This window comes from Macroventuria anomochaeta (genome assembly GCF_010093625.1).
Source record: "Macroventuria anomochaeta strain CBS 525.71 unplaced genomic scaffold BU25scaffold_10, whole genome shotgun sequence".
Taxonomy (NCBI): domain Eukaryota; kingdom Fungi; phylum Ascomycota; class Dothideomycetes; order Pleosporales; family Didymellaceae; genus Macroventuria; species Macroventuria anomochaeta.
In genome coordinates, this window is record NW_022985371.1 from 79,995 (window position 1) to 103,856 (window position 23,862).

The 23,862-nt window shown below is 53.4% G+C and overlaps 12 protein-coding genes across 12 annotated transcripts; 8 read left to right on the plus strand and 4 right to left on the minus strand.

The window, feature by feature from the left end:
• The first annotated feature begins 63 nt into the window (after positions 1 to 63).
• On the plus strand, positions 64 to 1,575 carry BU25DRAFT_389213 (alpha-methylacyl-CoA racemase). The gene is made up of 3 exons (XM_033704504.1): positions 64 to 264; positions 314 to 974; positions 1,024 to 1,575. Exons 1-3 carry the CDS (start codon positions 192 to 194, stop codon positions 1,493 to 1,495), a joined length of 1,206 nt encoding a protein of 401 aa, XP_033563404.1. The 5' UTR covers positions 64 to 191; the 3' UTR covers positions 1,496 to 1,575.
• BU25DRAFT_389215 (uncharacterized protein) lies at positions 1,556 to 2,514 on the minus strand. Its single transcript, XM_033704505.1, has 2 exons — positions 2,270 to 2,514; positions 1,556 to 2,210 (listed from the first exon to the last, which is right to left on the minus strand). Exons 1-2 carry the CDS (start codon positions 2,493 to 2,495, stop codon positions 1,633 to 1,635), a joined length of 804 nt encoding a protein of 267 aa, XP_033563405.1. The 5' UTR covers positions 2,496 to 2,514; the 3' UTR covers positions 1,556 to 1,632.
• Positions 2,515 to 3,189: 675 nt separating this feature from the next.
• Positions 3,190 to 4,195, minus strand: BU25DRAFT_409124 (uncharacterized protein). The gene has a single exon (XM_033705983.1). It carries the CDS (start codon positions 3,862 to 3,864, stop codon positions 3,592 to 3,594), a length of 273 nt encoding a protein of 90 aa, XP_033563406.1. The 5' UTR covers positions 3,865 to 4,195; the 3' UTR covers positions 3,190 to 3,591.
• Positions 4,196 to 5,893: 1,698 nt separating this feature from the next.
• Positions 5,894 to 7,575, plus strand: BU25DRAFT_389218 (uncharacterized protein; the record flags this gene model as incomplete). The annotated part of the gene is made up of 5 exons (XM_033704506.1): positions 5,894 to 6,402; positions 6,530 to 6,610; positions 6,661 to 7,037; positions 7,100 to 7,167; positions 7,217 to 7,575. The coding sequence occupies exons 1-5, from the start codon at positions 6,211 to 6,213 to the stop codon at positions 7,573 to 7,575; spliced, it is 1,077 nt and encodes a 358-aa protein (XP_033563407.1). The 5' UTR covers positions 5,894 to 6,210.
• A 310-nt stretch (positions 7,576 to 7,885) lies between these two features.
• Positions 7,886 to 10,589, plus strand: BU25DRAFT_409125 (V-type ATPase). Its single transcript, XM_033705984.1, has 8 exons — positions 7,886 to 8,289; positions 8,350 to 8,413; positions 8,474 to 8,495; positions 8,542 to 8,590; positions 8,639 to 8,723; positions 8,775 to 9,392; positions 9,443 to 10,392; positions 10,445 to 10,589. Exons 1-8 carry the CDS (start codon positions 8,029 to 8,031, stop codon positions 10,499 to 10,501), a joined length of 2,106 nt encoding a protein of 701 aa, XP_033563408.1. The 5' UTR covers positions 7,886 to 8,028; the 3' UTR covers positions 10,502 to 10,589.
• On the plus strand, positions 10,542 to 13,546 carry BU25DRAFT_409126 (uncharacterized protein). Its single transcript, XM_033705985.1, has 6 exons — positions 10,542 to 11,016; positions 11,082 to 11,151; positions 11,251 to 11,345; positions 11,416 to 12,157; positions 12,207 to 13,110; positions 13,161 to 13,546. Exons 1-6 carry the CDS (start codon positions 10,997 to 10,999, stop codon positions 13,412 to 13,414), a joined length of 2,085 nt encoding a protein of 694 aa, XP_033563409.1. The 5' UTR covers positions 10,542 to 10,996; the 3' UTR covers positions 13,415 to 13,546.
• Positions 13,547 to 13,718: 172 nt separating this feature from the next.
• Positions 13,719 to 15,369, plus strand: BU25DRAFT_18450 (uncharacterized protein; the record flags this gene model as incomplete). Its single annotated transcript, XM_033700949.1, has 1 exon — positions 13,719 to 15,369. The coding sequence occupies exon 1, from the start codon at positions 13,861 to 13,863 to the stop codon at positions 15,367 to 15,369; it is 1,509 nt and encodes a 502-aa protein (XP_033563410.1). The 5' UTR covers positions 13,719 to 13,860.
• A 421-nt stretch (positions 15,370 to 15,790) lies between these two features.
• BU25DRAFT_409128 (uncharacterized protein) lies at positions 15,791 to 16,821 on the plus strand. The gene is made up of 2 exons (XM_033705986.1): positions 15,791 to 15,928; positions 15,980 to 16,821. Exons 1-2 carry the CDS (start codon positions 15,878 to 15,880, stop codon positions 16,382 to 16,384), a joined length of 456 nt encoding a protein of 151 aa, XP_033563411.1. The 5' UTR covers positions 15,791 to 15,877; the 3' UTR covers positions 16,385 to 16,821.
• A 523-nt stretch (positions 16,822 to 17,344) lies between these two features.
• On the plus strand, positions 17,345 to 18,216 carry BU25DRAFT_409129 (uncharacterized protein). Its single transcript, XM_033705987.1, has 2 exons — positions 17,345 to 17,472; positions 17,526 to 18,216. The coding sequence occupies exons 1-2, from the start codon at positions 17,390 to 17,392 to the stop codon at positions 17,986 to 17,988; spliced, it is 546 nt and encodes a 181-aa protein (XP_033563412.1). The 5' UTR covers positions 17,345 to 17,389; the 3' UTR covers positions 17,989 to 18,216.
• Positions 18,098 to 18,532, minus strand: BU25DRAFT_456912 (uncharacterized protein; the record flags this gene model as incomplete). The annotated part of the gene is made up of 1 exon (XM_033710071.1): positions 18,098 to 18,532. One exon carries the CDS (start codon positions 18,530 to 18,532, stop codon positions 18,098 to 18,100), a length of 435 nt encoding a protein of 144 aa, XP_033563413.1.
• A 735-nt stretch (positions 18,533 to 19,267) lies between these two features.
• BU25DRAFT_337170 (uncharacterized protein) lies at positions 19,268 to 22,565 on the plus strand (the record flags this gene model as incomplete). The annotated part of the gene is made up of 2 exons (XM_033702664.1): positions 19,268 to 21,974; positions 22,027 to 22,565. 2 exons carry the CDS (start codon positions 19,268 to 19,270, stop codon positions 22,563 to 22,565), a joined length of 3,246 nt encoding a protein of 1,081 aa, XP_033563414.1.
• A 220-nt stretch (positions 22,566 to 22,785) lies between these two features.
• Positions 22,786 to 23,697, minus strand: BU25DRAFT_389235 (uncharacterized protein; the record flags this gene model as incomplete). The annotated part of the gene is made up of 2 exons (XM_033704507.1): positions 22,786 to 23,320; positions 23,360 to 23,697. The coding sequence occupies 2 exons, from the start codon at positions 23,695 to 23,697 to the stop codon at positions 22,786 to 22,788; spliced, it is 873 nt and encodes a 290-aa protein (XP_033563415.1).
• Between the last annotated feature and the right edge of the window lie 165 nt (positions 23,698 to 23,862).

Here is a 23,862-nt window from a genome sequence, read left to right on the forward strand (position 1 = left end):
AAGTCAGCGTTGAAGCTCTCCACACCTCGGCAACCCCAGCGCTTTCCCCGCGGGAATGGGCAGGTAGCCGATCTCACAACCAACAATGTCGACGTCGAGTATGGGCTATACGAGTATCGCAGCGCCCTCGACCTGCTGTCAGTTGCTTCACGACCTCCCATACACTTGACATCACGAACAGTACACACATAATGGCGATCGCAACCCACCAGCCACCGCCGCTCACACGGCTGCGCGTCCTCGAATTCGCAGGCCTCGCGCCAGGTACAATTCACAATCACCCACAACAAGACACCATGCTAACAGTACGCAGGACCCTTCGCGGGCATGCTCCTCGCCGACTACGGCGCAACAGTTCTGCGCCTCGACCGCGCACCCGCCCACAACTCCGGCGCGCCCAGTGACCAACTCACGCGCCGCAAGACGAGCATATGCGTAAACATGAAAACACCCTCGGGCCTTGAGCTCATCAGGAAAATAATCCCTAACGTCGACATCATTATTGACCCCTTTCGCCCAGGCGTGCTCGAGAAAGCTGGACTAGGGCCTGAAGATGTGCTGCTCAAGCTCAACCCGCGGCTAATCGTAGCGCGCATGACAGGCTTCAGGCGAGACGGAAAGTACAGCGCTATGGCTGGACACGATATAAATTACATCGCCGTCTCAGGTGTATTATCACTCTTCGGCAGGAAGGGCGAGAAACCGTATCCGCCGGGCAATCTCATGGGCGACTTCGCTGGCGGAGGCGCAATGTGCTTTATCGGTATCTTGCTTGCGCTGCTGGCGAAGGAGAAGAACGGGATCGGACAGGTTGTCGAGGCGAATATGGTGGATGGGAGCGCGATATTGGCGACGATGCCGAGACTGGGGTTGAAGAGTCAGGTCTGGGGCGCGGAGAGGGGGACGAATATGTTGGATGGTGGGGCGCCCTTTTACGATACATATGAGACGAAGGATGGGAAGTATACGGCGGTGTAAGTGCGCTCTGCGCAGTGTCATGACCTCGAGCTAACGAAATGTCAGTGGCGCGATAGAGCCTCAGTTCTGGGCTGCGCTGCTGAAAGGCCTTGAGCTGACGCCCTCCGACCTGCCTGGGAGTCGCGACAACAAGGCTGACTGGCCGAGGCTGAAAGAGTTCTTCACCACGGTGTTCAAGAAGAAGACGCGCGATGAGTGGGAGGCCATCTTCGACGGCACAGATGCCTGTTGTACGCCAGTGTTCACACAGCAGGAACTGGAAGCCCAGGGTTTCGACCAGCGGCCAGCAGTAACGTTAAAGTCATCACCAGGGTTGGCGATCCACGGAGGCGAGGATTCGAGACCTGCCGCCGTCGGACAAGGTATTGGTGTGGAAGGTAGTGGTTGGGTCCAGCGAGGATTGAAGGCTGGTGACGGCGGCGAGGAGACACTCGCGAGGTGGACGGGGTGGACGAAGGGTCGGCAGTTCGTAGACGAGAGCGGGTTTTTGGGGTGGAAGGGTACTGCGAAGCTGTGAATAAACCTGTCTTGCGGTCAACTGCCGAGACAATCTCTGAGCGAGTTTCATGTGACCGAACATGCGTTTGCCAGCAAGCTGAATGTACAATGCTTCTGTTGTTCCTACACATATAGTTATACACCCAAGAATCTCGCTCAAGCCCTTTGCTGCCTCTTCTTTGGCTTCGCTGTCTTCTTTCCAGCATTCCTCAACTTCTTCCTCTCGATGTTGGCCTGTATCCTGGCATTTGACTTGCGCCACGCTGTCCACCGGTCGCCTGGTACGAACTTCTTGACCTGGACGTTCGCCTTCTCTGCTGCCCGACCAATCGCCCAGTTGGCTTCGCGGAAGGCGTAGCCCTTCTTGGCCTTGGCCACTGCCTTCGCTGGTCGTGGTGTATCCATGATACTGCTGTCACTCCCAGGACCCTCTCCAACCTGCAAATCGTTGACCACAACCTGTGCTTCCGCTTCCGTCTGCGTCACCGGTACGGCCACGAAGCCTAACCGTCTTGCTCGCGGGGCGTTTCTTGGGTATGGTAGTTGGTGATCCTTCTCGAGAGCCACGCCGATATACTGGCGCTTGGGGTGCTTAAGGGGATCCTTGTAGTATCGAACGTATCCGGACTCGGTGGCGAAGATGCAGTGGTCACGCCCGAATTTACAGTTCTCGCCCGGGAACCAGTGGGTGCCGCGTTGGCGAAAGATGATGTTGCCCGGAATCACGTACTCTCCTGCATGTCGCGGTCAGCCCTCTATTTCCTTCGCTATGTCCCGAGACTGAGTTCCGTACCTCCGCTCTTTTTTGCTCCCAGTCGCTTTCCCGGCCCATCCTTGGCGCCGTTGGCTCGTCCTTGAGCCTGATGTGCTGAATGTCTTACGAAAGACAGGGTTGGTGCATGTGCGGAGGCGCCATTGGCAGTGCGGAGGGCATCGATGACGCGAGAGGCCGGAAGGATAAAGGTTGAGGGTATCTGTACTGATGCGCGTACGGGCGCGAGTATCCGTGGGAGCAGCATGGCTGCGCTGGTGTTGACGTCGCTGCTGGTCGTGGTTGCTGTCCGAGAGTTTTCGAGATGGCGCGTTCTCAATCGGGACTAGTGCGCTTTCATGGCCGCACCTGCAGCTTGCAGCACTCCAGGGCTCCTCACATCGCCTTGGACAACGAACACGACAACACTATTTGATGACTGCACTTCTACGGCTGGTTCCCATTCTTCTACTGGTATATCTGACTATCATATTCTGGAGGACTTCAGGAGCCCAGATGATAGCCGGAACCAGCTTCATTCACGTTCACATTCGCACGTGCATCAAGTACTGTATCTCAAGTTTATACCTGCGCAGTGCACTGTATCTGCAAAAATACCTGGCCGCAGACTTCGTCCTTGTTTCAAGAACCTGGGCTTGGGATGCTCTCCTCATGTTAGTCAAAGTGATGAAGAACTCAGTTGGCTACTATACTCGATGTTACGCTGGGCCTCTTGGCACGGGTGGTGTTTGCACAACAGCAGTCATCTCGCTTTGTAATGGACATTATCCGACGAAATGTAGCTACAGTCCTTCGGTTCCTACGAAGCTGCGAAGGGGTCGATCAAGATCGTCCTAAGACGAACGCTAGCTTATTGCTGGACTCACCACTTAATCTAGCATCAGCGCTCTCTGGATATCAACGAGACTTGGAGTAAAAGAAGGAGGCAGTCGAACAAGTATGTTTCATTATGATATGTATGCCGACAACAGTTGTTCATAATCAGTTGCTCGAAAACTGGTGTTCTACGAGAGGAGCAGAAACATTTGTACAACGTTTACATGCCGAGTCCGAAGCCACCATCAAAGGAATTCCAAGTCGAATCCCGCGACCCTCCAGAACGTGACACCCTAATTTTCCTACGCCACCAATGCCAAAAAGAAGCTGAGATGCAAAATATGGGTATCGTAAAAACATTCGGGTTCATCATAGTAACTCGCTGGCGATTGTTCAAAGTGTTATGGTGGTTCGACAACGACGTATACGGTCGATGTCGTCGACACCCCTTGTGGTTCTGTCCAGGTCGTGTCGCCCAGGGCTATGGTCTTCTAGCAGTGATTTCCATCACCACTGATGAGAAACGTTTAGCCAGACCGCGAATAGGTTGAAGAAGCGGCCTTTGAGAAGAGTACGACTTTGAGCTGTCGGTAGGCCTCGATAGCAGCCTCTCGGGACATGGCGTCGGCATCTGAGGCAGAGTGTGGTTGAGGGCTGCGTTCAATGGAGGATGTCCATGATGTGATAAAGGAGGCCCGTCCTGGCGTCAAGTATTGGTGTTGAGACTGTTGAGATGCCACAGAGGCCATGGTCTCTGACGAGCAGATGGATGATGTTCGTGATGATGTTCGTGGAGCCATTGTGGTAGCAGGCAACGTGGGTTGAGGGACGAGATATGTTCAGGGTGGACGATTTGCAAATCTCGTAGGCGGCCGTCAGACTATTTTAATCGCGTGGTAAGTCTGCGACACGTTTTGCACGATTCGGTATCCGAAGGCTGCGGGACGAGCCTTCTACTTGTCTACAAATAACACCTTATCCTAAGCACTAGATAAGAAATGCCATATCCCACCGGAAGATGATGACATGGCTACAAGGATTTGCGAAAGCAAGACGGAACGTCTGCCATTAGAGCTTGAAATAAGCGAGAACAGTCCAATGAGCGTGTAGCAGATTTGGTGGGCCTTGGTTTCATCCTGCAGATGAATACACCGTAAGAATGGGAATCAGGCATTCTTGACAAATTGCTGTTGTACGCGAGCTCTCATGCAAGCCTCAACCCTAGCCGCCTCGTGGTTATTTCAAATATCCCCAAACGAGATGGCGCTAGCGCACCTTCCCGAAACATTCTCCAACCATCGCCCGGTTGCAGTCACGCACGCACTCAAATCTCGTCTGCACTTGGTGTTCAAAGAAAGCTTAACTTGTCTTCAGGCCAATGCCGATGTGAGAAATCATTCACCTGGCTCCACCTGCACTCCTTCCACGCTCGCTTACGCGCCGAGAACCCTCGGGAAGTTCGACCTTCCAAGCTAAACACAACCTCCATGACTCCACCATGTATTGACTTCATATACTCGCTATCATGTCGGATCGGCTCGGATGTCGCTACAGGTATCTCAACACGCTTCTCCATGCAGCTCGAGTAACGTCGACCCATGAGACCTCCGCAACCTGACTTATGCGCCCTGTACCTCACCTATCACGATTTCGACATGGGTTCACCATGCCGCTGTAGCCTAACCAAGGCACCCACATGCTACTCCATTGACGATACGTCTTGCGTACGCTGCATCTCGTCACAGACTTTTTTGTATCAGACCGCTTACTTGCAGCATACTGACAAATATCGAGGACCACCGCCCAGGCTTCAAGCAAGCTGAGGAATACAATTTCATTCCACTATCTCCAAAATTCATATATCCCATATGCAGCCACTTGGACCGCCCCATCGCACTGCATCGCGGTATACCAAACTGAGGATGTCCGTCCTGTGGGTTTGAGGATCACCAAGGCTCGCAATGAGAACAACTCAAATACTTTGTGGCACAATAACGGACCATCTCGACGTGTTTGGATCTGATGAGTTCAAGGACGTCCTTCCGGCTGGAGTTATCCAAGTATCCCAAGGCATGCACATATCTTATGGCTGACACTAGCGTGTACTCGTCATCAATCGACAACTTCAATGTGTCCATCACGACAAATTCATATAGGCAACCCGGTTTGCTTTTCTTACCATGAGGCACAGCTGCTGACCAGATCTTTCCGTTGCCTGGCTCATCAGGTTGACGGACTCACGACGCTTCCATGTTTGCTATCATGCCCAAGCAGGAACCGACATCATCTATGTAAGATTTACCACTCTTCACTACCATATGGAAACAGTCTCTGAAATTGCCCTTCCGTTCTTCAAAGGGTAAGCAAGTCTCCATCGACATCCTTCCAGAGACTGCATGTCCAGGTCCGATTTCCTGTGGTCAGGCTACTATTGATCAATGTCCAACTTCACACCCTCTAAACTATGAGCCCGTTGTCCAGTTGGTACCATAACTCGATGCTACAAACCTGCTTTGGGGTGGAGGTGAGTTCATGATTGTAGTATGCATTTGCACTCATGCATCGTGACTGCAATCATCACGGGAGTACCACATAGTAACAATAAGGATCTGTGTGCAGCACGTTGTGTTGCCAACTTGAACCAGTGGTCGTTCTGTTGATGCCTATGACAACATGCGTTGACCCCTCAACCATATTTCAGGGCCAACTCGATGATTCTAGTGCACATCGGTTCCACACTCCTCGACCCCTGGCCCACTCTACCCAATGTTCATCTCAACGGTCGAGCTTGGCATCGCAGACAAGGGAATCGGTCTTTGTCAGCTCATTGTTGATATTACACGTGGACAAAGGACATTGGGACTGAGTGCAGTTGCATTGTTGTTCATCGCTAGTCACCACTCGCATCCACGGTAACAGAAAGCTTTACAGGCCATCGTCATCCACTGTTCGACGACCTTACATCATGTCAACCAGTCTCTGATACCATTAACGGTACGCCCCGAACGGAATGTTGGGATGACCCTGACTACAAAGCTCTCCACGCATGTCTCGGAGTACACCGCAAGCACTGTTTTCAGGTGTCTCACTACGGCATGCTCACGCTTCACATACTCGAGGCTGGGTGACAGTACGACCTTCACAAAATGCAGATACACTCTCCCAGCTGGTTTGTGTTGTCCCAAAAGGCAACGGCGAACCTTCAGCAGTCAGCTCTCATCCCAGCCCTCGTTTTTACGACCCTGGCTCTACTCATCGTAATACTCCGATGGTACAGCAGGATATGTCTTGCGCCAGGTACATGGCACATTGAGGACTTTGTTGTTACAGCTGCCTTGGTAAGCACCTTCCAGCGTCTTGATAACATCGGGGCTGACCCTAAACCAGCTTCTGTCTATCGGGATAACTGCTGTAGTTGGCGCAGGTAAGCTTGTCCCCTGCCAGCGTCTGATGATAGCCTAAGAGATTCTTACAGAGTTCGGCCTTGACATGACACCCGCCAAGGACGAGCAATCTACCCTTCGTCGCCTGTCATGCATGCTCAAGGTACACACACATCGCTTCGCCACCCTTCAGTCCCCTCTAACACCCCTCAGCTGGTCTTCGCACAATCCCTCCTCTATCAACTAGCAGTCAACCTCGTCAAAACCGGATTCACGTTCCAATACTTCCGCATCTTCTCCCATCTTCCCTATCCCAAGTACTACTGCTATCTCCTCTTCTTCCTAATCGTCGGCGCCACTGCTTGGGGCGTGTTCGGCATCATCTTTCTATGCAATCCAGTCAAGACGTACTGGGATGTCAAAGTCGACGGGCAGTGTATGAACGCGGAGCATCACTTTTGGAGCACTAGTATCATGGGTCTTGTGATTGACTGGGCGATTTGGGTGCTGCCAATGCCGATTGTGGGGAAGTTGAGGCTGCCGAGACGGCAGAAATGGGGCCTTTGGGGGGTGTTTGGGTTGGGTGGGTTGTAAGTTTGACATCTGCTCTGAAAGTCCTTGATATGTCGACATGCTGATTGACTGGTCGTAGCGTGTGCATTGTCAGTATCCTGAGATTGACGCTGGTGCACAAGGCTGCACATGAGGGCAAGATGACTAGTAAGTTCCCAATTTGTAACATTCTCCAGGATTTGCTAAGTTGATATAGAGTCTGGCACGTATGCAGTGGTTTGGTCCACGACCGAGCTCAACGTGGGCATCATCTGCGCGTCGCTGCTAGTCATGAAGCCGTTGTTCGCTAAATGGATCCCAGCTATAGTATCCGAGCAGCCTGTGTCGGCCAGTGAGGACAGGAGAGTATTGAGGCAGTTGACAGGATTGGTATTGTTGGATGGTGGGTTGGTGGACGAAGAGAAAGTGCCCGAGCAGGGGCAAGGCAGGCGAGATACTGGTGTTGTAGATCTGAGTCGTGGTCGCGGTAGCGAGGGCAGCGAAGTGCCAGTGAGGATGCAGGTTCTCAGGAGCCCAGTCTTGAGTACGAGTACAACCACAAGTGGTCCTAATTGATACCCCAATATTAGTTGTCGATTACACTGGAAGTATTCAGCACATAGCATGCTGTGTAGTCCTGTATTGCAGTGTTGTAGATCTACAATATCCGTTGTATATACACCAACTGTTCGAGGTCTCAAAACGGCTCTAGAACACCTTTCCATGCATTGTGGACGATTTAAGGCCCGTCTGCTGCACTGTCGATGTGCTTTTACCGAAATGACGTATGCCTCGTTATTTAGCAGCATTGTAGCTCTTACAAGCGTGTGTCAGAGCCCACAGAGGAGCTGAGTGCGCATGAGACGGTGCTGTGCATCTAATCACATTCAAAACTCTCAAACTCTTGTCGCATCCGGGGGTTTAACTGTTGACGGCATATGACGCTGATTTAACTTTGCCTTGTTGGAGCTTGGACCGTCGCGCTAACAGGCTGTGGAGCAACTCCAGCCTGCACCATCGTCGACGTTGATGCTCAATCGCCCTCGCCTTACCAAGCGACCCTCCCTCCTCGATCTTATTCAAAAGAAGAACATCTCCTATATCTCGTCTTTCTCGAGCAGTAGCAGCCTGTTCGAAGACGACGTCGAGCCGCGCACTGTCCCGCTCCCAAGGAGCCCACCGAGAACACCGCACCGCGAAGACGTCAGCGAACCACCGCCGCCGCCCATCGCATTGAACGACGATAGCAACAAGGGCCGCAAAGAGATCCCAGTAGCAAATATGGGTCCCGTAAGCTCTACAACAAGGCACAGTTGGTCCGGCGCAGACAGCTAATCGGCGGGGTGGCAGAAACCAAAGAAGCAGCAGGAGAAGCCCCAGCAGTCGCAGCAGGCTGAGGGCAAGCAGCCTGATGGTGAGTGTGCATTCTTGCGAACGAATATTATGTACTCGAGCAATAGCTAACAGCTTACAGGCCAGGTCTTCTCCGTCTCTGGGTACGTCACCGCATCGCACGTCTGCATCGCCTGCTAATTATTCTAGTCCCGTCATTGTGGCCGAGAACATGATTGGTGTTGCCATGTACGAGCTTGTATGATGTCTGAAAATCCATCAGGGAGGCATGGGCTAATGGCTTTAGGTCCGTGTTGGTCACGACAGCCTCGTAGGGGAGGTCATTCGAATTGAGAACGACAAGGCCACCATCCAGGTCTACGAGGAGACTGGTACGCCAAGCGCGAGGAAAATTACTGAGTTTGTAGGCTGACGAAATACAGCTGGTGTCACCGTAGGCGACCCCGTCCAGAGGTCTGGACAGCCTCTCTCCGTCGAACTCGGCCCTGGTCTTATGGAGACGATCTACGACGGTATCCAGCGTCCTCTCAAGGGCATCGCCGACGACTCGAACTCGATCTACATTCCCCGTGGTATCGATTTGCCCGCTCTTGACCGCAAGAAGAAGTGGGACTTCACACCCGGCAACCTGAAGGTTGGCGACCACATTACTGGTGGTGATGTGTTCGGAACCGTCTTCGAGAACTCCCTGCTCAGCGAGCACAAGATCCTCCTCCCTCCCCGCGCGCGCGGAACCATCACCCGTATCGCCGAGAAGGGCAGCTACACCGTTGACGAGAAGATCTTGGAGATCGAGTTCAACGGCACCAAGACTGAGCACAGCATGATGCACCGCTGGCCTGTGCGAGTGCCTCGTCCTTCCAACGAGAAGCTGTCCTCCGACCAGCCTCTTATCGTCGGCCAGCGTGTCTTGGACTCGCTTTTCCCCTCCGTCCAGGGTGGTACTGTCTGCATTCCCGGCGCTTTCGGCTGCGGAAAGACTGTCATTTCCCAATCTCTGTCCAAGTTCTCCAACTCTGACATCATTGTCTACGTCGGATGTGAGTAGTTCATCACAGCGCAAATCAAGTGGTAGCTAACGAGACTACAGGTGGTGAGCGCGGTAACGAGATGGCTGAAGTCTTGATGGATTTCCCCGAGCTGACCATCGACGTCAACGGCAAGAAGGAGCCCATCATGAAGCGTACCACGCTCATTGCCAACACCTCGAACATGCCCGTGGCTGCTCGTGAAGCCTCCATCTATACCGGTATTACAGTTGCCGAATACTTCCGCGATCAGGGTAAGGACGTCGCCATGATGGCTGACTCCTCCTCGCGATGGGCCGAGGCTCTTCGTGAAATTTCCGGTCGTCTCGGAGAAATGCCTGCTGATCAGGGTTTCCCTGCTTACCTCAGTGCTAAGCTTGCATCTTTCTACGAGCGCGCTGGTCGCGTCACTGCTCTCGGTAGTCCTGAACGCCACGGATCCGTCTCTATCGTCGGTGCCGTCAGTCCTCCCGGTGGTGATTTCTCCGATCCTGTTACAACCAGTACACTCAACATTGTGCAAGTCTTCTGGGGTCTTGACAAGAAGCTCGCTCAGCGAAAGCACTTCCCCTCGGTCAACACCTCGATCAGTTACTCGAAGTACACAACACCGCTCGATAAGTACTACGCCGAGAACAACCCCGACTTCCCTCGCCTGCGCGACCGCATCAAGGAACTGCTCACAACTTCCGACGATCTCGACCAGGTCGTGCAGCTTGTCGGTAAATCCGCCTTGGGTGATTCTGACAAGATTACCCTTGACGTAGCCACATTGCTCAAGGAGGACTTCTTGCAGCAGAATGGTTACTCTGATTACGACCAGTTCTGTCCGCTATGGAAGACCGAATGGATGATGAAGAACATGATGGCGTTCCACGATGAGGCACAGAAGGCAGTTGCGCAGGGACACAGCTGGCCCAAGGTTCGTGATGCGACATCAGAGATCCAGAGCCAGCTGCGCAGCATGAAGTTTGAGGTCCCTTCTGAAGGCGAAGAGGCAATCACAAAGAAGGTAAGTCAGGATCATCCAGCCCACATGCAACGTCCACTAATGGCATCTACAGTACGAGCAGCTGTTGCAGAAGCTGACAGAGAAATTTGCCTCTGTCATCGACGAGTAGACGCCAGTACAAGAAGGCGTTGTTTGCATGGCGAAGTAGTCCCGAGTATATTGCTGAACATAGAATGTGAATTGTATCAAGAACGAAATGCTGTCGCCTGAAATCGCTGACGACGCTTGCTCGTGCCCTGTGACCGCAATTTTCGTCATGCTAGGCTGCGCAACACCAACCTAACAGGAAAAGGCCAAAACAGGCTATTTGTTGCATTTGGTAGTGATTGTCATGTCGTAAATGTCGATTTCATTCACTTGTAGTCGCTAAAGCGTGCTCTTCAGTGAAAGTCCAGGGTCTCCACGCACTGTGACGAAAGCTACTCAGCCACAGTGGCGCTCTTAGTTCGGGAACGCATGTGGGTTGCATAGCTGCAACTCAACGCCCAGAATCCCAAACACACCCGCCATCGGCGACCGAGCGAACAACTTCCCTCTTCCTACATATCCTCCCTCGTGCACATATTGACTGCGTACTCTACAACACCTCGCACATTCGCCCACCATGGCGGCTAACCCTAATGCGTACGTTTTGTTCTCGAGGGGCATCTGGGGATGCGGTCTGGAGTTCAAAGCTAACAGGGTGACAGCATCAACGTCAACGACCCTAGCTTGATCACCCTTGTGAACAAGTTGCAGGATGTCTTCACCACAGTCGGAGTATGTACTTCCTCTATCCCGCCGCAAACGCGCATGCGCCGCCTTGTCTTGCCCGCGACGCACCCATATCGAAGCGTACAATACTGATGCCTGTCTCAGGTGCAAAATCCCATAGATTTGCCCCAGATCGCCGTCGTTGGATCGCAGTCTAGCGGAAAGAGTTCAGTACTCGAAAACATCGTCGGTCGCGATTTGTAAGTGTCTCGAGAGTGTGCGCTTTATCGCAGCTGTTGGGCACCCATACTGACTACCTTTCCCCAACAGCTTGCCTCGAGGCTCCGGTATTGTTACCCGAAGACCGCTCATTCTGCAGCTGATCAACCGCGCCGCGCAATCGAACGGTGTAAAGGCGGAGGAGGTCAAGACCAGCGACGCCGAGTCCAACGTCGACGAGTGGGGAGAATTCCTGCACATTCCCGGCCAGAAGTTCCACGACTTCAACAAGATCAGAGAAGAGATAATTCGCGAGACAGAGGCAAAGACTGGACGCAATGCGGGCATTTCACCAGCACCTATCAACCTGCGGATATACTCGCCGAATGTCCTGACCCTCACCCTCGTTGATTTGCCCGGTCTGACACGAGTGCCAGTTGGTGATCAGCCAAGGGATATTGAGCGACAAATTCAAGACATGGTCTTGAAGCAGATCAGCAAGCCCAACGCCATCATCCTGGCTGTCACCGCCGCGAACACCGATTTGGCCAACTCAGATGGTCTGAAGCTGGCGCGAGAGGTCGACCCCGAGGGTCAACGAACGATCGGTGTCTTGACAAAGGTCGATTTGATGGACGAAGGAACTGACGTTGTCGACATTCTTGCTGGACGCATCATCCCTCTGCGACTGGGTTACGTTCCAGTTGTGAACCGAGGGCAGAGGGATATTGAGAACAAGAAGGCGATTTCCCATGCTCTCGAGCACGAGAGGTCGTTCTTTGAAAACCACAAGGCATACCGTAACAAGGCTGCGTACTGCGGTACACCGTACCTCGCTCGCAAGCTCAACTTGGTAGGCTTTGAGCTGGCACAATGCGTGGTACATCTGCTAACGTTGTTAGATCCTCATGATGCACATCAAGCAAACCCTCCCTGATATTAAGGCGCGCATTTCCTCCTCGCTACAAAAGTATCAGCTCGAGCTCGGTCAACTCGGAAACTCCATGCTTGGCAACAGCTCGAATATCGTTCTTAACATGATCACAGAGTTTACGAACGAGTACAGGGGTGTCCTTGACGGTAACAACCAGGAGCTATCTGCGACCGAGCTTTCGGGTGGAGCGCGTATTTCCTTCGTCTACCACGAGCTGTACGCAAATGGTGTGAAGGCGGTGGATCCTTTCGACCAAGTCAAGGACGTCGATATCAGGACCGTACTCTACAACTCTTCTGGCTCGTCGCCGGCACTGTTCGTCGGTACAACGGCTTTCGAACTCATTGTCAAGCAGCAGATCAAGCGATTGGAAGATCCCAGCTTGAAGTGTGTAAGCTTAGTCTACGACGAGCTGATCCGCATTCTCGGCCAGCTCTTGAACAAGCCAACCTTCAGGCGTTACCCAGCACTCAAGGAGAAGCTGTACGCTGTTGTTGTTCAGTTCTTTAAGAAGGCTATGGAGCCCACCAACAAGCTCGTTCGCGATCTTGTTGGCATGGAGGCCGTATACATCAACACTGGCCACCCTGATTTCATCAACGGCTCGCGCGCCATGGCCATTGTGCACGAGCGACACAACTCTACCAAGCCGCAACAGGTTGACCCTAAGACGGGCAAGCCTCTGCCACCCCAGGTACCTCCACGATCGATGTCACCGTCTCTGGGAGGCTCAGATGAGAGCGGCGGCTTCTTCGGCTCTTTCTTCGCTAGCAAGAACAAGAAGAAGATGGCGGCTATGGAGCCTCCACCACCGACACTGAAGGCTTCTGGCACCCTCTCGGAGAAGGAAGCGCAAGAAGTCGAAGTCATCAGTAAGTGCTTGCTATGCACAACGACCTATATTATGCTAACGATTTTACAGAACTCCTCATCACATCCTACTTCAACATCGTCCGCCGCACAATGATCGACATGGTTCCCAAGGCCATTATGCTAAACCTCGTTTCGTGGTCAAGGGAGAATATGCAGGGCGAGCTGCTCACCAACATGTACAAGACCGACGAGCTTGAAGAGCTGCTGAAGGAGTCCGAGTACACAGTCAGGAGGCGGAAGGACTGCCAGCAGATGGTGGAGAGTCTGACGAAGGCGCAGGAGATTGTTAACCAGGTGCAGTAGATGGGAAGGCTGGGTGGTTAGATTTCTGCTACTTTCTCCGGGCTGGCATTCTCTGTAGGGTGTTCTGGTGCTAGATTTCTGTCGTGTAGTCAATTGAGCGCACTTTATATCCACAGCAAATAAGAATGAAGCGGCAGCAACACAATGTGATGATATATCGGTGACAATCATGGGATTACTGTTCGCTTTGCGCGAGCAACATGACTGCTGTGCCTACGAGGTTAGCTTCCTGTCAAAAGTGGGGCTGCGGCTGCCTCGGTCCTTCCAGCAAGCCAAATGTGCGGTCTTTTCTACACCCGCACACATCGAATCCCTTCTTCACATGAGCCCATTCTAATTGCAAGACGTCCGGCGGCATTTCAATTGACCCCTCCAAGCAATGCACCGTTTTTGTACATGAAGAGCTTGGAATAGAATGGATCATACTCCCGCACTAGCACCTCTTCATGGCGACAACACATAAACGAACGCGAACTGGATGCTGGACATGCAGAGAAGCTGGATACAAGTGCGACGAACAGAAGCCTTTCTGCCAACGATGTACAAGACTCAAGATCACTTGCAAAGGTTACGGTGTCAGACTCAAGTGGCAAGATCATACTGTCGGAACGGTGGTGAAAAAGCCGCGAGCTTCTAGGAAGAAGAAAGTGTTCGATAACACCTGTAGTTCCATTCCAGCGAGCGTTATCAGTGATGAATCGACATCTTCTTCATTCACGAGTACACCTACTACGTTGCAATCGCCTATGTCAGTATTCAGTGTCCCACGCACACCCGTCCATAGCACAGGTCTAGGTCCGGACTTCTCTGCAAGCGATAGGAGACTGCTCCACTACTGGGTCGAACAGCTCTCTTCATTGATCTCCGTAGCCCCGAGAAATGGCAGGCCGACCCCGTTCCAGCTCCATTTAACGTCAATGGTGTACGACTCGACCGCTCTTCGATCGACTGTACTATCGATGGCAGCGCACCACCTGGCTCTACAAACTTCGGATCCGTCACTGCGCTTCCAGGCTTACCGTCATCAACGCGATGCTATTCATCTGCTACAGGATCTTATCCAGGACCCTCGACAGGCGCACTCCGAGTCCGCGCTTGCCACCGTGTTGATGATGCAGGTTTCAGCACGTTTGTTTGGAGAAGACGATGAAGCAAATGTGGTCAATCACCTGATGGGAGCCAAAGCCATGATTGCCAGACGTGGAGCAGATGACTGGCTGGGTCCATCAAGCGCACGCTTTCTCTTGAGCCTCTTCGCATATCATGATATTCTCTCGTCCATCTCACGAGGCCATCGACCTTTGTTCGATCACGGAGCAGACTTCAAGGCAATAGAAGGCGTAGAAGATATGCGCAGCATCGCTAAGGTCTTGTTAATCGTTGCGCGAACAAGCCAACTTCAACACGCAATCAAGATCGGACGAGAAGGTGGCAGAGAACCTGCACTCACCGAAGAGGAAGACGCCACTGGCCGGGATCTCCAGCAGAAGCTGCTAGCCATGCAATTTGATGCTCAGCGCAACGAGCCTCACAACAATTTAGATATCAGCCTCACAGCTGAGGCCTACCGCCACGCCGCATTCATCTACCTCTACCGGACCTGGCTTGGTGTGGGCGCCCCGAATCCTATCAGCATTGAACACATCCAGAACTGTTTAGCCTACATATCACGAGTTGACGTGACATCGCCTCTCACATCTTCACATGTCTGGCCGTTATTCACAGCAGGTTGCGAGGTCATCGATAACACACAGCGACAATTTGTGAGAGACAGATTCCAAGCCATGTATGCCTCCAAGTTATTTCCGAGCTGGAATAGGGTAATGCGAGATATCGAGGACGTGTGGGCTGCCAAGGATGAGGAGGAAAGAATGAAAGGGCAGGATGGGATGGCGAAGGTGGATTGTATTCAGGTTATCTTGAGGAGGAGAGGAAGGGAGGTCGATCTTGCGTAGATTCAAGATATCTAGGTCATCTATTACAATCACCCAAACCTCTCAGGCTATGTATGGATAAAAATTTGTGCCATCTTCCTCCCCACATGTTGTGAGCAAGATACAAGTGAGAGACCGTGGCTGTATAACTTCGCTTCTTGAATGAATATTCCGCAAATATCAGCACACGTCGGAGCAATATCGAGAGAACATTCGCTGGGCTTCAGCGTCCACCCAGTGCAATGCGAACACTCTCAACCTACTCCATCGTGCTGAGGTATCATTCTCTCGACGCCAATTGTTACTCTTGAACAGGAAGGTATAGCCTTCATGATGATCAGAAGGTAAGATGAGCCGACCGAACTAGCGTCATGTCTGTGCGCCCAAAAGTTCCATTGCCCATGCCCGCGGCTTTGCGATCAACAGTCGCAAAACCGCAAAACACATTTTGCCCAGACAACTGTTATTGCTCGTTAACTCTCTCACTCACATCAATACAGTTTGAAGCAGAAGTGCCTACTCCAACAATATGTCGGGCAGCACACCAAAGTCGATGTCAAATCGGCTCATGACAATGAAGGTAAGCTTTCCAGACGCGTGCACTGCAAGACGATCGCCAACAAGAATACAGTTCATGCAGCGCTCAGCAGCAAAAAACGTAGCGTCCTCACCAACAACACCAAACGGCCCCGCCTCAAAGAAAGTGCGACTCTCCAATGGTAGTTCGGCTGCTGCCGACCAACAGATCTTGCAATCGGCGCTCGCCGAAGAAGCGAAAAAGCAACAAGAGGCGCTCGACAAAGCTGCGCAATACACAGGCGAAACAAAGTGGGTGCTCAGCTACAGGGATCCACTAGAAGGCAAGCGAGGTGATGCTCTCAGCGTCAGACAGGCAGGGTTCGCAGAGCTCGATGCAGAGGACAGCGAAGACGAGGACGACGGGCCAGCGCAACCAATAAGAAAACAGTACGGCGGTGGTGTAAAGCAGGCAGACGTATGTTGCAAGAAGGCACCAAGCTCTAGCATTGCGCGCTGACAAAAAACAGAAACCTGTGTTTGAGAAACCAGACGGCTCCGAAGGCGAGACCGAATCCTCCTCTGAAGACGAATACGATTCGGACGATCCGACCGCCGAGCTCATACGCGAGACGAAGCGAGAAATGTCTTCCAAGAAACGAGAATCGCGAAAGAGCCTGGGGGGTGCATCGCCGAGAGGAGCTTCCAGACTGGTCAACGAAGACGCCAACCTCGATCGCTTAACCTCGCTGAGCGGAAGTCGCAAGCCTGCAGGGCGTGACATGAGCAACATGGAGTGCTTCAAATGCGGGCAGAAGGGCCATGCGAAGGCAGATTGCCCGAACCCTGGGCGAGGCTCTGCTGGACGAGGCAGAGGTCGAGGCGGACGAAGGTAAAGAAGACGCCACGTACCTCATATACCTCCAACCAACCCGGACGCCTGGCGGTATCTGGGCCAAGTAATGCTACAGTAGAATGCTAGCTCACCGAACAGAAAGCGCTACAGTCGATCGATTGTGGCCCATCTGCACCCAAACAGCGCCCTTTCAATCTAGACGCGCTGCGCGCTTGGTTGCAAAACTAGTTGAGAGCTGAGAACGTGAGAGTCTTGTCCATAGCAATGCTCTGTAGGCCTGCGTCGACATGAGGGGTCGAGCTGATGTTTATTCTTCCCCGCACACTGTGGCTGGCAGCTAAACGTATGGCGGGTCAGCCGCAAGCCATGGCAACTGCTGTCAGGCTATAGCACTCCAACAGTGTCCTCACGTGCGGTACAGCGTCCAAACTAAAACAGCGAACAGCAAGTGGCACTGCTCCGGAGCGTCACTACGGATGCCATCCCGGTCCAGCTACGCGTTCAGTGGAGCTGAGAAACTCATGAGATGATGCGCCGTGTAATGGAATTCGGCTGTGAGCTGACAACTCCTCTCATATATAAGTAGCTGCTGCTGTTCGTAAGATAGGTAGAAAGCAAAGCAGATCACCGTCAATACCTCTCTCGCCTTCAGATCCCCAGTTGAACACAATGTCCGTTCCAACGAGGCCAGCATTCGTCCACTACGGAACCTGGGACGACGAGACCCGCGCCCACCCAGCCATGAAGTGGATGTGCGTCCCTCCCCGCCCACACTCCCATTTCCACCCATCTAACCCCACACCAGGGAACAGTACACCCTCACCTACGACTCCAAAGCCTACGACGAAATTAAGAACAACCTACTGACCGACGACCACCTCCTTGTCCGCACCACGGGCCAAAAGCACCAAGGCGCCCAAGCCTCCGCCGACGCCATGTACAAGGAAATCTACGCCCCCTTCGCCAAATGGTCGCACGTCCCGTACCACATCATCGCCTACGAAGTCGACGACGGCTGGGAGATGATGGGGCTCGCGACGCTGTACTGGACGCTTGCTGTCCCTGCGAAGCAGGAGAGTGGTGACAAGGTGAGGGATGCGGAGGGCAATGAGTGGGATGGAGCGAATCCCGCGGCATTTAATTTTAGGTATAGAAAGGTTGGGGATGGGATTCGGTTGGCTAAGACGGAGATTGCGGCGGATCGGACGGCGGCGGTTGTAGGCATGTTGAAGAGGGGGATGATGAAACCTGAAGATTTGCTGAAGTAGGCTTGTGAATGAGGTGTCGAGGCGCGATCGAGCGGGGGTTCGTTCTCCCTGCTCTTGTGACCGCTGCGATGGGTACACAATTCGTAGGCAGCGCAGACTGATAGTGTGTTCAGCCCACTTTCTCCCCGTTCTCAATCAACATGTATTCGTCGCCGACCATCAGCTGCATCTGGCTGTCGTCCATGAAGTTCTCGTGATCGCCGTTCAATGCCGCACCATTCTTATCATACAGGAACTTTGCCAGACACAGGTAGTCTGGGAACACAAACGTACAAATCGCATCGTAGTCCATTAACTTCGCTCTGCCATGCATGATGTCTTGAATCATCTTCCTGTCACGCTCCAGATGATACGTCAGGCTGTAGCTGATGATGCCGTGCCTTTGCAGGATGGGCACGGCGCGCTGAGCATGGTTGTTATTGTAGTACTCGACGAAGTCGGCGTCTGACATGCCGTCCTTTTTCTTGATGTAGACGGTGGCTTTGACGACTTTGCGGAAGCCGGTGGTGTTCGGGTATCCTGCCTCGAAGGCTTTGGGCACCATGATGGACGGCTAAAAGGGCCGCGATATGTGTGAGATTTGAAACGCAGCGCCGTGCCTATGATGGTTGTACAGACACGGGTGCAGATGCCTGACCACCTCCAGAACTGTTGAGCCGCAAGGCTTTTGCAAGCCTTTTGTCTAGCCTTATGGTGTGCATGGCTCTGATGATGTATCGACTAGAGCGGTATAGCAGCTGTATGTCTTGCGCCCCAGCTCACCGGTACCGAGGAGCCGGATCCATATCGATAAGTCACCGCAGCAGCATCTTGCCGGCGCACTTCCACATTCCCTCGCATTCCACGCTGTAGCTGCTTACCAGCCTCACTTCACCGCCCTTTGTTGCCGTCGTGGGTGCTGGCCCAGATTGCGCGCACTTAATTGGCGCACACAAGTTACCGTGCTTGGTTTGACAGCGCGTTACAAACGCGCGCGCTGGAAACAATTCTACCCCACTGTTCTCGTGCGTGGATGAAGCCTGCCCAGTATCTGGGGAACTTGTGCCTCTTGCCACACACTCGATCGCTCCTTCTTGCACGCTCACCCACTGTCTGTGAGATTGCGCGATTCACGCCGTCATCTACGTGTCCTGCTGTCCTGCTATCCGCCACTAGTTCCCCACGTCTGCCGCGCCATCAGCGTTCGGCGACTCACCCACACACTGCCTCGCGATTTCCGCACACTGCTCGCCGACACTGCACAAACTCGAACACCGCCCGGGCAGCGCACACAGACACCATGGGCGAGCCGCTGGCAAGGGAAGCTGTGAGGGAGCGCATCGAGAACTTGGAGCGACCGCAGCTCGATGACCGCTCCTATCGCATCATCACGCTGCCAAACAAGCTTGAGGTGCTGCTGATACACGAGGCGGGGAGCGACAAGGCGGCTGCCGCGCTGGATGTCAACGTGGGCAGCTTCAGCGATGCCAAGGACATGCCGGGCATCGCCCACGCAGTCGAGCACCTGCTGTTCATGGGCACGGAGAAGTACCCAAAGGAGAACGCATACAACACGTACCTGACTTCCCACGGCGGCTACTCGAACGCCTTCACTGCCGCCACCTCGACCAACTACTACTTCGAATTGTCCTACCAGCCCGCTACGGAAGACACAGACCTCGACTCAAAGGAGGATTCGCCGCTGTGGGGCGGGTTGGATCGATTCGGCCAGTTCTTCATAGCCCCGCTGTTCCTCGAGGACACAGTCGACCGCGAGATCAAGGCGGTCGACTCGGAGAACAAGAAGAACCTGCAGAACGACACATGGCGGCTGCACCAGCTGAACAAGGCCCTCGCAAACCCCGAACACCCATACTGCCACTTCTCGACGGGAAGCTGGAAGACGCTGCACGATGACCCGATTGCGCGAGGCGTGAAGATCCGCGACGAGTTCATGAAGTTCCACTCCAAGCACTACTCGGCGAACAAGATGAAGTTGGTTGTCTTGGGCCGTGAGAGTCTGGATACATTGGAGCAGTGGGTGGAGGACGTCTTTGCGCAGGTACCGAACAAGGACTTGCCCAAGTCGCGATGGGACATGCCGGTCTACACAGAGAAGGAGCTGCTTACACAGGTTTTCGCAAAGCCGGTCCTGGAGTCGAGGTCGCTAGAACTTCAGTTCTTGTACCGCGACGAGGAGGAATTCTACGAGTCCCACCCATCGAGATATCTCAGCCACCTGCTTGGTCACGAAGGTCCCGGCAGCATCCTTGCATACATCAAAGAGAAGGGTTGGGCGAACGGACTGGGCGCGGGAGGGTCTACCTTGTGCCCTGGTTCTGGTCTGTTCAGCGTCAACGTGAAGCTGACAGAGGAGGGTCTGAAGAACTACAAGGAGATCACGAAGATCATCTTTCAATACATCGCTATGATCCGCGAGCAGCCACCCCAGGAATGGGTAGTGGACGAGCAGAAGCGCATCAGCGAGGTCGAGTTCCGCTTCAAGCAGAAGAGCCCGCCGAGTCGAACCGCGAGTGGGTTGGCTGGTGTCATGCAGAAGCCGTACGATCGCACAAAGCTTTTGAGCGGCCCAGCAGTCATCAGCAAATTTGATTCCAACCTCATCAGTGAGGCGATGTCGTACCTGCGACCCGACAACTTCAGGATGACCATCGTTAGCCAGGACTTCCCGGGCGACTGGGACCGCAAGGAGAAATGGTACGGTACCGAGCACAAGGTTGAAAAGATTCCCGAAGACTTGCTCAAGGAGGTCAGAGAAGCGTTTGAGAGCAAGCGCAGGCCCAAGGAGTTACACTTCCCTCACCGTAACGAGTTTATTCCGAGCCGTCTAGACGTTGAAAAGAAGGAGGTGGAGACACCGGCCAAGGAGCCAAAGTTGATCAGGCATGACGACAATGTGCGCATCTGGTGGAAGAAGGACGACCAGTTCTGGGTGCCGAAGGCAAACGTTCACATTTACTTCAAGACGCCGATTACATACGTTAGCGCACGAGTAGTGCTCATTTGCACGCTCTTCCGTGAGCTTGTCAATGATGCGCTTGTTGAGTACTCATACGATGCCGACATCTCAGGTCTAGTATACGACTTCAGCAACCATATTAGTGGTCTTTCGATCACTGTTAGTGGATACAACGATAAGCTGCACGTTCTACTTGAGAAGGTTCTTCTGCAAGTACGCGACCTGGATGTGCGCGAAGACCGCTTTGCCGTCATTCACGACAGGATGTCACGATCTCTGCGCAACTGGGATATCGGGCAGCCGTACGGACAAGTCGGCACCTACTCACGCACATTCAAGAGCGACAGGAGCTTCATGAACGAGGACCTGACGAAAGAGCTGGACAATGTGACAGCCAAGGATGTGCAGGAGTTCTACCCTCAGATCCTGGCCCAGTGTCAGATTGAAGTTCTAGCTCACGGCAACTTGTACAAAGAGGAAGCATTGAAGATCACGGATCAGGTCATCGAGATCATGAAGCCTAAGCACCTTCCGCCGAGCCAGATTCCCATCCGACGAAACATCGTTCTGCCTCCCGGTAGCAACTTCATCTATGAGAAGCAACTGAGAGACCCTGCGAACGTGAATCACTGCATCGAGTACAGCTTATACGCTGGCAACCGATATGACAACGACCTCCGCGCCAAACTGCTTCTTGTCGGACAGATGACCGACGAGCCGTGCTTCAACCAGCTGCGAACTATTGAGCAACTCGGCTACGTTGTCTTCTCGAGCGCAGCCTTCCACGACACCTGGGCAGGTTACCGTATTCTGATCCAGAGTGAGAAGGACTGCAGATACCTCGAAGGTCGCATCGAGAACTTCCTGAACTCCTTTGAGAAGACACTTCAAGAGATGAGCGAAGAAGACTTCGCGAGCCACAAGCGAGCCATCATCAACAAGCGTCTGGCGAAGCTGAAGAACCTGAGTCAGGAAGACAACAGGTTTTGGAATCATATCTACAGCGACTCGTATGATTTCCTGCAAGGTACGTACCCCTTGAAACTACCAGATTTACCTCCACTGATTTTTTTTTATAGCCGACACCGACGCCGAGTACATCGGCAAGCTCACCAAAAAGGACCTCACAGACTTCTACGCGCACTACATGTCCACCTCCTCTCCTCAGCGTGCCAAGCTCTCCGTACATCTGCAAGCGCAATCCAAGCCCAAGGAGCCTACACTCGACGAGAAGAAACAAGCCGCCATCGCTGCGCTCAGCGTCGTCCTCGGCGAGTACAAGATCGAGGCTGATACCGAGGATGTCAAGACCCGCATCAACGACGTCTCCTCTGCCGAGTCCATCCCTGACGCTGTTGCCACATACCTCAGCACCCTATCCCTCGACAAAGAGATCACAGACAAGATCCTCGACTCCGCGAAGGCGGCACTGGGTATCGCCGACGCTGGTCTGCCCGCCGAGCCAGAAGTCAAAGAAGACGCAGCGAGCTCGTCAGGCGCGGGCCAGCCGGTTCTCATCAAGGATGTGTATGCATGGAAGGCGGGCATGCAGGTCAGCGCTGGCGTTAAGCCGGTCAAGCCACTGGATAACTTTGTCGAGATTGCGGAGAGGCTTTAGGAAGGCCTTAAGGATCTTAATGAGAGAGTGTCTCAGTCTGAGGGGGAGAACGGGAAGGAAATAGGGTGGATGTACTTCCGGATCGAAGATGACGCGAATGAAAGCATCTAAAAGTGTGCACGCTGTAGATGGATGGTGGGCGGGGGGTTTTTTTTTGCAAAGGGAATGTGCGGAAATCGCTATCAAATGCGATGCTATCTCCCCAGTCTGCTTTGATACTTCAATCCGTTCGTTGCTCATCGTGCTGTCTGATCTCTACATCATACTTTCCGTCTCGGAGTTCATCAACAGATACCGGGTGGCTAGGCAGTCCTAAACTCCACGCCCGCGGAAACGACATACCGTATCGACACATTAATCTTCTCAACTCGTCCTCCGTTCCAGGCACAATGTTCACAAACAACCTGTCCATCCCACACGGTGGCTCAGAATGCACTGCCCCTGCCTCTTCACCAATGCGGAAGAACGCTACCTCCCCATACTCCGCCTGCACGACGTCTTCACCCGCGAATGAAGTAGCGCAGGTACGGCGGACGGCTTCCCCTGTATCAAAACAGCCCGCGCACCGGATCGAGGAGCAAACGTGTGGACGCTTCTCGCTCTCCTTCCTCTTCGTGTCGCGCAATATACGCAGTGCCGCCGCATTCCTAGATTGCCGCAAAAACAGCGTCGAGGGGCCGACGAGCGTGGTGCACAGTTTCCAACCCCCTTCCCTACTCTGCCTCCCCGCTCCTTTCCCTTTCTTACTCTCCCCACTCACATCCCCTGGCGCGGAAGTGCTGGATAGAGGCGACAAGAAGTCGTCATCCACATGCCACCGCGGCACATCATACTCCTTGGTCGGCGTTGTTGCGCGCAAGGTTAGCCAGTAGTGCTGGACTCCCGCCGCGATTAGGAAATCTTCGAGGAAGGTGAGGAGCGGGATGAGGCGCGTGAGTAATGCGGATGGTGGAGTTACTGCGATGGAAGACCAGGCTTGTAGTGATGAGGGGAGGTGAGGCGGTGTGAGGAGCGGGCCGCAGTATGTCCATGTTGATGTGTGCTTGATGTTGAAGAAGGGAGGGTCTGCGTGTGGTGTGGAGGGGAGGTAGGGGAGAAACGCGTAGGCGCCGTGCTGGTGGGATGGATCCATCTTTCCAGATGTTGCAGATTTCTGGACCCGTCACGTTCGTTCTATGCGTCCCTTTCTCTTGAATCGCTCGATCACAGATCGGGCAGGGCTTCAGGTGATGGCGCAAGTCGTTTTGTGGTAGGTTTCAATGCGCAGCTTGAAATTAAGGGACGCTATTCTGTGTGT

What these genes read in the sequence shown, in the direction of transcription:
- BU25DRAFT_409125 (XM_033705984.1), top strand. Translation starts at nt 8,029, where the DNA reads ATGCTCAATCGCCCTCGCCTTACCAAGCGACCCTCCCTCCTCGATCTT. An exon ending in GTGTTGCCATGTACGAGCTT is followed by an intron (nt 8,591 to 8,638) that starts GTATGATGTCTG and finishes TAATGGCTTTAG; the next exon opens with GTCCGTGTTGGTCACGACAG. An exon ending in CATCATTGTCTACGTCGGAT is followed by an intron (nt 9,393 to 9,442) that starts GTGAGTAGTTCA and finishes ACGAGACTACAG; the next exon opens with GTGGTGAGCGCGGTAACGAG.
- BU25DRAFT_409126 (XM_033705985.1), top strand. Translation starts at nt 10,997, where the DNA reads ATGGCGGCTAACCCTAATGC. An exon ending in TCGCTCGCAAGCTCAACTTG is followed by an intron (nt 12,158 to 12,206) that starts GTAGGCTTTGAG and finishes TAACGTTGTTAG; the next exon opens with ATCCTCATGATGCACATCAA. An exon ending in GCAAGAAGTCGAAGTCATCA is followed by an intron (nt 13,111 to 13,160) that starts GTAAGTGCTTGC and finishes ACGATTTTACAG; the next exon opens with AACTCCTCATCACATCCTAC.
- BU25DRAFT_409128 (XM_033705986.1), top strand. Translation starts at nt 15,878, where the DNA reads ATGTCGGGCAGCACACCAAAGTCGATGTCAAATCGGCTCATGACAATG. An exon ending in ATCGGCTCATGACAATGAAG is followed by an intron (nt 15,929 to 15,979) that starts GTAAGCTTTCCA and finishes ACAAGAATACAG; the next exon opens with TTCATGCAGCGCTCAGCAGC.
- BU25DRAFT_409124 (XM_033705983.1), bottom strand. Translation starts at nt 3,864, where the DNA reads ATGGCTCCACGAACATCATCACGAACATCATCCATCTGCTCGTCAGAG.
- BU25DRAFT_409129 (XM_033705987.1), top strand. Translation starts at nt 17,390, where the DNA reads ATGTCCGTTCCAACGAGGCCAGCATTCGTCCACTACGGAACCTGGGAC. An exon ending in CACCCAGCCATGAAGTGGAT is followed by an intron (nt 17,473 to 17,525) that starts GTGCGTCCCTCC and finishes ACCCCACACCAG; the next exon opens with GGAACAGTACACCCTCACCT.
- BU25DRAFT_389213 (XM_033704504.1), top strand. Translation starts at nt 192, where the DNA reads ATGGCGATCGCAACCCACCAGCCACCGCCGCTCACACGGCTGCGCGTC. An exon ending in ATTCGCAGGCCTCGCGCCAG is followed by an intron (nt 265 to 313) that starts GTACAATTCACA and finishes AACAGTACGCAG; the next exon opens with GACCCTTCGCGGGCATGCTC. An exon ending in GATGGGAAGTATACGGCGGT is followed by an intron (nt 975 to 1,023) that starts GTAAGTGCGCTC and finishes ACGAAATGTCAG; the next exon opens with TGGCGCGATAGAGCCTCAGT.
- BU25DRAFT_389215 (XM_033704505.1), bottom strand. Translation starts at nt 2,495, where the DNA reads ATGCTGCTCCCACGGATACTCGCGCCCGTACGCGCATCAGTACAGATA. An exon ending in GGGAGCAAAAAAGAGCGGAG is followed by an intron (nt 2,211 to 2,269) that starts GTACGGAACTCA and finishes CGCGACATGCAG; the next exon opens with GAGAGTACGTGATTCCGGGC.